This window comes from Microtus pennsylvanicus, chromosome 2 (assembly GCF_037038515.1).
Source record: "Microtus pennsylvanicus isolate mMicPen1 chromosome 2, mMicPen1.hap1, whole genome shotgun sequence".
Lineage (NCBI taxonomy): Eukaryota > Metazoa > Chordata > Mammalia > Rodentia > Cricetidae > Microtus > Microtus pennsylvanicus.
Genome location: NC_134580.1, coordinates 97,709,679 through 97,722,655, shown reverse-complemented (window position 1 = coordinate 97,722,655; position 12,977 = coordinate 97,709,679). Strand labels below are relative to the sequence as shown.

At 38.4% G+C, this 12,977-nt stretch overlaps 1 protein-coding gene across 1 annotated transcript in view; it reads left to right on the top strand.

Moving 5' to 3' along the window:
- The window catches only part of Ino80 (INO80 complex ATPase subunit), a 104,612-nt gene that overhangs the window by 32,211 nt on the left and 59,424 nt on the right, over positions 1-12,977 (top strand). The window contains exons 12-18 of the mRNA XM_075961821.1: positions 369-578; positions 1,250-1,330; positions 2,255-2,350; positions 8,407-8,466; positions 9,433-9,575; positions 10,796-10,880; positions 12,066-12,183. Coding sequence (XP_075817936.1) covers positions 369-578; positions 1,250-1,330; positions 2,255-2,350; positions 8,407-8,466; positions 9,433-9,575; positions 10,796-10,880; positions 12,066-12,183 — 793 coding nt within the window. The remainder of the gene's footprint in view (positions 1-368; positions 579-1,249; positions 1,331-2,254; positions 2,351-8,406; positions 8,467-9,432; positions 9,576-10,795; positions 10,881-12,065; positions 12,184-12,977) is intronic.

Sequence of the window (12,977 nt, the reverse complement as noted above, 5' to 3'; positions counted from 1 at the left end):
AAAACAACAAACTTTTAACAGAATCTTTGAATTAGCAAGTAACTTAATATAGATTAGTATACTAATAAAAACATTTTAATATAAATGTTTCATTAACTTAGTAAGATATTAGAAAGTTTATTCTATTTTTAGTATAAAATATGTTAATGAATTTTTTTTAATTATTTTTATTTTATGTGCATTGGTGTTTTGCTGTGGGTGTCTGGTTCCATGGATCTGGAGTTGCAGACAGTTGTGAGCTGCATGTGGGTGCTGGGAATTGATCTGGGGTTTTCTGGAAGAGTCGTCAGTGCTCTTAACCCCTCAGCTATTTCTCCAGCTTGTGTTTAAATTTTATTCTTACATTTTCTTGACTTTTTATTTTTCAGACAAGGTCATTTGATGAAGATGCAAAAGAAAGTCGGGCAGCTGCCCTCAGGGCAGCAGACAAGTCTGGCTCTGGGTTTGGGGAGAGTTACAGCCTTGCAAATCCATCCATCCGGGCTGGTGAAGATATTCCACAACCCACTATTTTCAATGGCAAATTGAAAGGTTACCAGCTGAAAGGCATGAACTGGTTAGCCAATCTCTATGAACAGGTAAATTTTAGAAACATGACAAACCTATTTAGTTTTCTTTTGATTAATGTAATTATGAAGTGAATTCACCTTTAGGGTTTTTTGTTTTGTTTGTTTAGATTTACCTGTTTATATTTTGTGTGTATAAATATTTACCTTTATTGTATGTAAGTACAGCACAGGCATGCAGTGCCTATGGAGGTCAAAAGAGGGAATCCAATCCCCTAGAATTGGGTGTGAGCCACGTGGGTGATCGAAACTGAAGTTGAGTCCTCTCCAAGAGCAGCAAGTGCTCTTAAGCACTGAGCCATCTCTCCAGTCCCAAAACTTCAACTTTATGCAATAGTCTGAAGGGTTTCTCTGTTTTTCTGGCTTGGAGATTGTGTTTGTATCCTGTATATAGCATGCCTTAGGTAGTCTTGGTAAGCCTCATTTTTTGCTTGATGTGGGCTAGATTAGGTAAAGACCTGGCCTTAGTATTTTTCTCATATATCATGAGTCACACATATAAATGTAATGTTGGCAAAAGAAACCATTGCAGTACTGATTCAGAGTCTTGGTACTGAGTATCTCCAGTCAATCTTGGTTGATCTGGTCCACCATCTTTGTTAGATCTTTTGGCACTGAATAGAATGAATCCTATGCACTGCGATCAGGTGATGACAGTCTATCTCTCTCTCCGTGTCTCCCAGGGTATTAATGGAATTCTTGCTGATGAAATGGGTCTCGGTAAAACTGTACAGAGCATTGCCCTCTTGGCCCATCTCGCTGAGGTGAGTAGATGGAATTGTCAGTAATCTTCCTCTCCTGAATTTGGGTTCATTTTCTGTCAGCAGTGAGCCACTTAAAAGCAGTGTTATGCTTTGTAGCATATCAAAATAACAGAACTTGTTGCTATACCTGAAGGCTTTTGTAACAGACAGAATGGAATAACATTAGTTCCCAATGGGGCCAGGATGGTGTTTGAGCAAGTATAACTAGAATTCTTGTCTCTCACTTCCTTTTAAGAACTACCAGTGTAGTGGCAAAGACGTTATTGTTAGCTTGCAAGAACTGGTACTGGATTCCCATCTCAACACTGCTCTTTCTAGCAATGTCATAGGCACCCACTTAACCTCTTTTGAAGTGATTTCACTTTAAATCTCTGAGACCTCGTTTTCTACCTTTATTGAATCACAGGTTATATATACCATATAGGAATCTTATAAAAATTAAATGGGAAATGTGTAATAACATACATTGAAAAAGATTAATACTCTTCTAACTAACTAACAGTAATATTATGCTAACATAGTAGAAAATAATAAAAGCTAGTCCGTATGTCATACATGTTTTATGAAAAAAAAATACAGCCTAGAAATCACAAGAGAGTCATTGCTTAGTACTTTATCTCTTTGTGCTCTTATTATACTAATGCTTCTTCTTTTCCATTTTCTTATTTATTTGTGTATTTATTTCGGTTTCTTAAGACTGGGTTTTCCAGTGTAACCCTGTCTGTCTTGGAAATAACTCTGTAGGTCAGGCTGGCCTCAACTAACACTGCTTCTTATTGAATAAGTTTGTGTGGACACTTGGGAGATAGGCACAATTTCTCTTGTTACTATGTTTCCTGTTTTTAAATTTCTCATGTCACTGATTGTTTGGGTTTGAATATCTTCGGTTTTCCTACAGCTGGCTGACCCAGTTTTCTTTTGCAGAGAGAAAACATTTGGGGACCTTTCTTAATAATTTCACCTGCTTCTACACTTAATAATTGGCACCAGGAGTTTACAAGATTTGTTCCTAAATTTAAGGTAAAGAAGCTCTTGTTCTTTAAGATAAGGTTTCTGACTCTTCTTTTGCTGCCTTACTAATTGTTTTTGGTTCTGTTGTTGTAATAAACACTGTGACTAAAGCAGCAAAGGGAGAAAAGGGTTTATTTTAGCTCGCAGCTTATATTCCTTCATTCAAGAAATTCTGAGCAGGAACTCAAGTAGGCAGGAACCTGAAGGCAGGAGCTGAAACAGGCATTGAAAAAGTGCTGCTTGCTCCACATGACTGTCTTGCTCCCCATGACTTATTCAGCTTCCTTTCATGCAGTACCACCTGCCCAGGTGTGGCACCACTCCTGTGGGATGGGACCTCCTACATCAATCAAGACAATGCCTTACAGACTTGCTTACAATCCAACTTTTTTATTTTTTGAAACAGAGTCTCTATATGTAGCCTTGGCTGTAATGGATCTCTCTGTGTAGACCAGGTTGACTTTGAACTCACAGAGATCCACTGCTCCCTGCCTCTGTAATGCTGGGATTAAAGGTGTGTGCTGCCATACCTGGTCTCCTGGCCAATCTTATGGAGCCATTTTTCTCACATGTGGTTCCCTCTTTGCCTCCTGATTGTTAGCATTAAAGGTGTATGCCAGTGCTCCTGGCTCTTTTATTTTTTCTTTTTAAACTGTCATAGCTCTGTGGGTATGTGCAAAGAAATGTGTTGGATCTTCTAGAGCTGGAATTACAGGTGCTTATGAACTGCCTTATTATGTGCTGAGAATCAAACTTAGGAGCCATCTTTTTAGCCCTTTTATGTTTGTTTTGATACAGTCTTATGTGTCACACACTGTCCTCGAACTTGTTATATATCCATTATTTTATAAGTGTATGCCACCATACCAGGTTTATGAAGTGTTGGAATCAGTAACATGCTAGACAGTCCTTCCGAATTGAAATACCGCCCCAGTCCTTTGTATCTGTATTTGTTGGTTTTATATGTTTTATTAATGGTTTTCTTTTGTCTTTTAGAGACAGAGTCATACTCTACCCTCAGTACTTCAGGCTGTCTTTTTAAGTCCCGCTATGTAGTCCAGGCTGGCTTTGAATTTGTGGTAGGCAGTTAGCATGCCCCAGTTCCTAGCTGCTGGGATTATAGGCGTACCTTCACACCTGGCTTATTCTTTTGGTTTTGTTAAGATATGGTCTGGTGTAACTGGACTGACTTTGATCTTGCTGTGTCGCTGTGGATGACTTTGAACTCCTGATCTTCTTGCCTTAACCTCCCAGGTCCTACGAGTGTGAGTCTTTATCCCCAGCTTCCTTATGTTCATTTCTTAGAAATGTGATTTAGGAAAGTAACAAGCTTATAAACCTTTATACTAAATAGGCGAGAAATTCAGTCTAATATAAGTTATTTGTGCCACTTTTTTATATTAATTGATGGTCTGTTAAGATGATAGAAAATATCTATCTTGTTTCAAAGTAGATTTTGACAAATTTTATATTGTATTGTAGTCTATAATAATTCATATTTCTTAATAACTCTAAAGTTAGTCTTGATCCAGCTTGTAATATCTAAAGTAGATAATATGAATATTGATTTAAGTAACTCAGAGAGGAAAAATTGAGATTGACTGAGCCAGGGATGTTGTTCAGTTGGTATAATGCTTGGTTCCTCTAATGAAGCCACAGATTGGATCCACAGCGTTGCATGAAACTGGTGCTGGTGTCCCTGGGCAGTGGTGGCGCACGCCCTTAATCCCAGCACTCGGGAGGCAGAGGCAGGTGGATCTCTGTGAGTTCGAGGTCAGTCTGGTCTACAAGAGCTAGTTCCAGGACAGGTTCCAAAGCTACAGAGAAACCCTGTCTCGAAAAACCAAACTGGTGGTAGTGGTAGCCAAACCAGTGATCTCAGTATATGGGAGGTAGGAGCAGAAGGATTAAAGCAAATCATCCTCAGATATAGAGCCGGGTTTAAGCCAGCATGAAACTGTTTAAGAAAATCAAGAGGTTGTTACAACAGGTTAGTGTGACATAGACGCAGTGTAAATAGGTTTTGTCCTGGACATGGTGGCTCAGACCTCTAATTTCGTGTGAATAATACATGTGAGGCATAGTAGGAAGATCAAGAATTCAAGGCTGGCCTTGGCTGCATAGAGAACTTATGACTAACCTGGGCCACATGAGACCCTTTATCAAAACCCCTCTCCCCAAAGTAAAAAACAAAACTGTGTGGTGTGTGTAATATGGTAGGAATATAGAAAAAATGAGCAAGATTAGTTGTGTTATTTGTAGTTTGAATGGGCGGGTAATGAAATAGCTGTGTTCTGTGTCTAAAGGGATGCATGGACATGAAGTTGCATAGTAATAAGGACTTTTATGGATTATGAATAAACAAATAATATCTCTGATTTGAGTTCTTCATTATTTTGATGGGCTCTGTACATTACTTCAGGGAGAAGGATGGAGATAAGTGACAAATATTTTTCTGTCTTTAGGCTTTGTAAGATAGATGAACATAACTGGGATTTCTTACCACGAGCAGTTTATGGCTATGGTCCTTGCTACTGAATTGATGTAGAAAGTGGGTTTTTTTGTTTTGTTTTGTTTTTTATTTTCAAGACAGGTTTTTTTGTGTGCGTGTGTAACCTTGGCTGTCCTGGAATTAGCTTTGTGGGTAGACCGAGATGACCTCGAACTCACAGAGTTATCTCCCTCCCAAGTACTGGGATCAAAGGTGTGTGCAATTCCACCATCTGGCATGTAAAAAGTGTTTTAAAAGGATATCAGGCCTGGAGAAGATGATTCAGTGGCTAAAAGCACTGGGTGCTCTGCCAGAGAACCCAGAATTGTTTATATGGAAGTTCACAATTGTCTTAAATCCATTCTCATGAGATCTAACACCCTCTTGAGGACTCTGCAGGCACTGCCTGCATGTGGTCCATGGATACATATGCATTAAATACCCACATACAAAATCCAAAATAGAAGATATGAACATGAGATTGACTTGATTGAAATTTTTTCATGAATTGTTGGACATATGAAAAATGGAAATGAGTTTTTGACTTGTCTTCTTTTAAATTTATGGCTAGAGACATATTGAATACAATGTCAAAAAGTCTTTAATTTCTACCCAGACACTGGGGTTTTGTGCAGCTCCTCCTCTGGCCAAGAGATGGCAATGTGGGATTACTTTAAATCTTCATATCTTTCTTTTGCTTTAATATATAGAACTAAGCTTTCATGTGCATATTCAGTTTCCATCTTGTTTGTTTATTGAAATTTGGGGGGAAGATTGCTACAGGGTTCTCTGTAGCCCTGAAACTTGCTCTATAGACCAGGCTGACCTTGAACTCAGACCACTGCTTCCAAGGCTTGCATCACCACTGTCCAACTTGAATTTAATTTTAGCACTAATGTAGGGGTGGTAAAATGGAATCTGTGGGCCATGTATTAAGTGTCCTCTGTTGGGTGTTCGATTCCATTTTTTTGTATTATAAAATACATACCAAAGACAATTATCACATGTACTCACTCATAGGTGGGTTTTAAACCAAAAGCAAAGAAACTTTGCTACAAACCAGCCTACAGACCACAATGCCAGAGAACTTAGACAACAATGAAGACACTAAGAGAGACTTACATAGATCTAATCTATATGACAAGTAGAAGACAAGATCTTCTGAGTAAATTGGGAGCATGAGGACCAAAGGGGAAGAGAGAGGCAGAGAGGGGAACAGAGAAAAATGTAGAGCTCAATAAAAATCGATAAAAGAAAAATACATACCATAAAAATTTACCATTTTACCAAGAGAGTGGTATGTATTTATCCTCTCAGTACTCAGGAGGTTGAGGCAGAAGGATTGCCATAAATTCAAAGCCACTCTGGTCATAGTTTCACATTCCTGGCCAGCCAGGACTACATAGCAAGACTCAGTCTGAAAAAGTCAAACAATCATACAAAAAGTGCCTTGTTCAGGGTAGGTAGGATGGCTCAAGCAGTGGAGGCACTGCTACCAAAATGGAGACCTAAATACAGTCACCAGTACCAGATGGCAGGGGAGAGCACCAAATTCTGCATGTTGTTCTTTGACTTCTGCCTGTGTTCTGTGATACATGAGTATGTACACATGCACATATGCATGTTCACATACATGTTAAATAAGTATAATATTTAAAAGTACAGTCAGTGTTGTGTGGCTATCCCTTTTCTCATCCCTACTCTCTTCACCCTACCCTTAAACTATATGTTCATGGTGAGAAGTAGTGTTGGACACCTTTAATCCCAGCACTCAGGACGCAAAGACAGGTGGATCTCTTGAGTTTGAGGCCAGACTGGTCTACAGAGTGAGTTTTAGGATAGCTAGGGTTACACAGAGAAACCCTGTCTTCAAAAATCAAAAAAGGGGCTGGAGAGATGGCTCAGTGGTTAAGAACATTGCCTGCTCTTCCAATGGTCCTGAGTTCAATTCCCAGCAACCACATAGTGGCTCACAACCATCTGTAATGAGATCTGGCGCCCTCTTCTGGCATGTGGTCATACACGGAGACAGAATATTGTATACATAATAAATAAAATCTTTAAAAAAAAACAAAAAAGGCAGGGTAAACCACCCCAAAACCGTTATGTACATGAAGTAGTAATTCTCTGTTCCCCTTTATCACCAGCCGCTGGAAAACACAACCTCCATTTATTTATTTATTTAGTCTTCATTGGTGTTTTCCCTGTATGTATGTCTGTGTGGGGGTGCCAGAAGCCCAGGGATTGGGGTTACAGACAGATTAGAGCTATTGGGGTCCTGGGAATTGAACCAGGGTCCTCTGGAAGATCAGTCAGTGCGTTTAACCACTGAGCCATGTCTTCAGCCCCCAAATCTGCTTTCTATAGAAAATATTTGCCAAATACTTCATATAACTCAGCCATACAAAATATGCCGTTACATTTTGGCTCTTGCTCATCTGGTGATGGATTTTAGGGTGGTTTTCACTTTTTAGCTGTTCTCAGCCCCAGTGCTGTAAACATTTATGTACACTTTTGTTTGAACATGTGTCTCGTTTTCATTATTTAAGGCATATGCCTGAAACAAATTACTGGGTTATACTATAGTTCTAGTTATTTAGAAACCCATTTTTATGTGACATGTGAGCTAAGATTAGATTGAACAGGGTTAGATTATTGATTAAAAAATACTTGATAATATAGGACATGGAATTCATATATGTATCTTTTGGAAGCCAACCACACTGCTTATGTATTATTTATGAATTTGTTTATACTCTCAAACAGCATAGTTGTTTTGACAGACCATTTGGGCTCAAAGCTTAGAATTATACAAGAATTGCTGGCCCTAGTAGCAGTCATTGTTTTTATTGCCATTTCCCCTTAGATTGTTGAAAACATGTTTACTTCTCTGTTAGATAGAGGTTCTACTCAAGTTTATGCCTAGATTATGTGAAATCCATAGATCCGTGATGTTGACATCTGGAAACTCAGTATATTTGGTGTAGGTGTCTGCAAATGTTTGGTCAGTGGTGACATACACCTTTAATCCCATTACTTGGGAAGCAGAGACAGGTGGATCTCAGTGAATTCAAGGCCAGCCAGGGCTACACAGAGAAACCCTGTCTTCAAAAAGCGAAAGTATGGAAAAGCTCTTACTAGGATGTGGGTGATGGAAATTGAACCTAAGTTCTCCACAATAGTAACAAGTGCTCTTAACCGTGGAACTGTCTCTAGCTCCTCTCCATTTCTTTTGTAAAATCTCTGCTAAGCTTTTTATTCTCAGAGCTGGAACTTTTGGAGAGTATCAGTTCTACAAAACGAAAGCACCACGTGCTGCTAGGCTTTACCACTCTTTCTGCTCCTTGGCTCTGTAATTTTCCGTTGCTTCAGTATCTCTTAATACTTTAAAAAAAGATATATTGTATATGTTTGTCTATTTGGTTAGCAGGAGAATGAATCAAAAATGCCCCTTTTATTAATTTTTTTAGTCATTTAGAATAACCTTATTGATAACGTTTACAGTTTATTCTCCAAGAAAATTATATATATATATACACACACACACACATATATATATTGATCCCTCTTCCAGGTGCTACCATATTGGGGAAATCCTCATGATAGAAAAGTCATCCGGAGATTCTGGAGTCAGGTAACTTCTGTTTTACACAATACACATACTCTGACTCTTTCCCTCCCTTTCTCTCCCCCCCCCCCATTTTTTCTTTTCTCTCAAATCTCTTTAATTTGAGTAAGTCCTCATATATATAAGATCTATAATACATTTCTGGATATGTGGCAAATATATTTTCTTTATATACATTGTTTTTCCTATACAGGCCATCATTTTTTCTTCTAGTCTAGTATGAAAAGAGATGTTTTTTCAATATTTACTTTTTAAAAGTTTTATGTGTACATGTGTGACTATATGTGTACTACATACATGCAGGATCCCAAAGAGGCCAGAAGAGAAGCCATCAGGTCATATGTCCTGGAACTGGAGTTCTAGGTAGTTATAAGTCACTGTGCAAGATGAGCAAGGGTTTTCAGCACTGAGCCATCCCTTCAGTCCCATGCTCCCTTTTCTTTCATGAACTGAATATTTGCTGTTACTTTGATTATAATAAAGAAAATGCTTTAAAACCTCACTGCACATCCTCCAGTCACAGAGATGGAAGAACATCAATTCTTCATTTTGTTTTTTTAATGCACTGTTAATACTTTATTACCTTTTTAAAGACAATATCTCACTATGTGGCCCTAGCTGGCCCAGAACTTGCTATGTAGACCATGCTGACCTCAGAATCAGAGATGTGTCTGTCTCTGCCTCTAAGTGCTGGGATTAAAGGTTGCAGATGTACACCATGCTTCCTTCATTACCTGATTGAGAATTGTAATGTGGACTGGAGAGATGACTCAGGAGGTGCTGAACAATCTTGATAATGTGTGTTCAGTCCCTTGACCCAACAGTGGAAGGAAAGAGCCAACTCTGGAAAATTGTCCTTTGAGCTCAGCATATATATGTGCTTACTCATATTTATGCACACACATACACTAAAAATATTTGTTTGAAAGCTTTTACATATCACTTTTCATATTTCCCCTCTTACATTTGTAGAAGACCTTGTACACTCAGGATGCCCCCTTCCATGTGGTCATCACTAGCTACCAGCTGGTAGTACAGGATGTCAAGTATTTTCAACGGGTCAAGTGGCAATACATGGTACTGGATGAAGCTCAGGCGCTGAAGAGTAGTTCCAGGTAACCTGCCTATTAGAAACTAGCCTTCATGGGTGGGAGTCTACATACAGAATCAGCAAGGCCAGAAATTTTAGGATATAGCATAGTGTGGTCTATGCCTCAGTAGTTTGCCTGACCAGAATGCAGAAATTCTTATTTATATATTTTTCCCTGAGACTCAGATATTATGCTTAGATTATGTAAATTTTTTTCAACCTTAATCTTCTCAGTTAGTTGTGACTTTTGTTGCTAAGGAAAATTCTGTAGGAGAAGGGATCTTGGTCTTTTCTCTGAGGGATTATTTTATATGAGAATTTCAAGCTGCAAGCAGAATATTACTCCAGGGGGATGGGAGGTTCTCTCTCTCTCTCTCTCTCTCTCTTTAAATCACTTTCCCCATCCTTGCATGGTCATTAGACTTCAAAGAGCTTTTTTATTATAAGTTACATAGGTAAAGTGATTCCCAAACTGAAATAGAACAGTGCTTAGCTATATAATTTTACTTGGTGCCATTTAGCATTGGATTTTCTGATTCTCTTGGTGCACCTATAGAACTTTCTCTTAGAGATCCAAGTAACAGACAAGTGGTAAGTCCCAGCCTGTGGAGGGCATTTGTTTATATAGTCTCTGAAGGAGGTCCTGCCTGTGGCCAAGAAGAGTAAAGACTTGAGTTATATCTAGCCCTTCTTCCATTGCTTTGCCAGCTGAGCTGGAAAGGCACAGACTAATACTTTTGACATCCTATGTTTCAGATAAGCGGTTTCTAAGTAGATGGCTTAGGTATTTTTTTTTAATATATACTCAAAAACAACAGGAAACAATAAAGATAGAAAGGTCACCCACTTTACCTTTTGTTTGTTTGTTTGTTTTTTGAGACTGGGTTTCTCTGTGTAACAGTTCTGACTGTCCTGGAACTCGCTCTGTAGACCAGACTGGTCTCAAACTTTCAGAGATCTTCGTGACTCTGCCTCCTAAGTGCTGGGATTAAAGGCCTATGACACCACGGCCCAGCTGGGATTTTTTTTTTCTTTCTAAGCATTAATACCATTGGTATTGTGAGTCTCAGTTCTACTAGGATTTTTATCTTCATCTTTGTTAAGATATATTTTTGTTGTGTGCATGATATAGTATATTATTGTTAAGTACTGTTTGGAAATCATTTTTTAGAACTATTGGATCTTAGGATAATTACAGAAAGACTTATTGCCAACTTGGAATTTGTAACTCATTTTCTTGAACAGTGTTCGTTGGAAGATTCTCTTACAGTTCCAGTGTCGGAATCGGCTTTTGTTAACTGGAACCCCCATTCAGAATACCATGGCAGAGGTAGGCACTAGTCAGCGTCACGGTTTATGTCTTCTTAATACATCTGTACCCATGTTGAACTTCTACTGTTTTTTTACAAATTATCTTCACCATCATACAAGACTTGATTGTAGCTTCCTAACTGTCTGTAGGCACCATTCTTCTTTTCTTACTATTTATCGATTACAGTGTCCCTTTTTGTTTCCTTACTAAATATTACCCATCTTATACAGGTAAATTTTTACTCTAGAATTAAAAGCTAATGATCTCTAACACTGAAGGGCTTGGTTCTTCCTTTAGAATTCATCATAGTTTACATTTTGTAGGCAATACATTGACTCTTAACAACTGCTTTTTTTTTGCCTATGCAAAATGGAAGCAGTCATAAATAGGGGAGAAATGAATGACTGTGGCTATGTTCCCTTAAATTTTTTTTTCATGAAAATACATAGTCAACCAGTTAACCTCACAGGCTGTAATTGTCTGGCTCCTTCTCTAGGGTTATTTACAGTGAGCACACTGCATTCAAAACTGTCAATTGTGGAATCATCTTTAAAACTCATCTATGGCCGGGCAGCTGTGGCGCGTGCCTTTAATCCCAGCACTCGGGAGGCAGAGGCAGGCGGATCTCTGTGGGTTTGAGGCCAGCCTGGTCTACAAGAGCTGTTCCAGGACAGGCTCCAAAACCACAGAGAAACCCTGTCTTGAAAAACAAAATAAACAAACAAGCAAACAAAAAAACCTATCATCTATATCACTACAAAAACTAAGCAATGTTTGTATTATGAACCTTTTAGTTTTTGATTAATTGAAAAAAATCATAACGTGGGGGCTGGAGAGGTGGCTCAGAGGTTAAGAACACTGACTGTTCTTCTAGATGTCCTGAGTTCAATTCCCAACAACCACATGGTGGCTCACAACCATCTGTAATGAGGTCTGGTGCCCTCTTCTGGCCTGCAGGCATAAACACAGACAGAATATTGTATACATAATAAATAAATAAATATTTTTTAAAAAATCATAACGTTTTGTTGCAACACCTAATTGTAATTGAATGGCATCATTGAGCAAGCATTTAGAGTCATTTATTTCTCTGCCTCACGCACATGCATTCGTTTGTTACTTCGCTCTCCAAACTTAATGTAGCGTCACATAGTGTCATTTTATGACACCGTATCTTTTAATATTATTTTTCTTTGTTTCAAGCTCTGGGCTCTGCTACATTTCATTATGCCAACATTATTTGATTCACATGAAGAATTTAATGAATGGTTTTCCAAGGACATTGAAAGTCATGCTGAAAACAAATCTGCTATTGATGAGAGTAAGTACCTTTTCTCGTTTTTGTGAGGAGTTTTAAGACTAACCCAGGTTTCACGCTACAGCCTAGACTGGTCTGGAATTTGCTATGTAGTCTGGCCTCAAACTTAGACATTTCCTGTTTCAGTTTCCTGATTCTGGGATTACAGGTATGAGCCACCACACCTGGCTCTGAACTTTGTTTTCAGTCTATTAGCATGGGCAACTATGTACTTAGAATTAATTTTGTCTTTTAATTTTACTTATTAGTAGGTGGGAGGGTGCATGCCACAGTGAGTTTGTGGAGGTCAGAGGTGACTGTAGAGTGGTTCTCTTCTTTGTTTCCTTTGTATGGGTTCTGAGGTTCAAACTCAGGTCATCAGGTTTGTTTGGCAATCATCTTCACCCACAGAGCCATTTTATGAGCCCCAGGATTTGCTTCTATTGCAAACATTGTATCCTTGTTTATCAATAGTTTTTTACTATTTTCCTAATATTAAAAAATGCCAAGTTGCTTATTATGAAGATGTAACTTGACATCTACTAATTGTAAGAAAAATTCAGTAGGGTCTAGAGAGATGGCTCAGTGTTGAAGAGCACTGACTGCTTTTCCAGGATTCAGGTTTAATTTCCATAACCTGCGTACATGGCAGCTTCCAGCTATATGCAATTCTAGCCACTTGGGATATGACACCTTCTCCTAACCACATTAAGCACTGTGTATGCACATGGTGATTAGACTTGCATACAATAAAATAAATTCTTTAAGTGATTTTTAAAGAGTTGTTAATTTTTTTTTTTATTTCTTTAAAGATACTT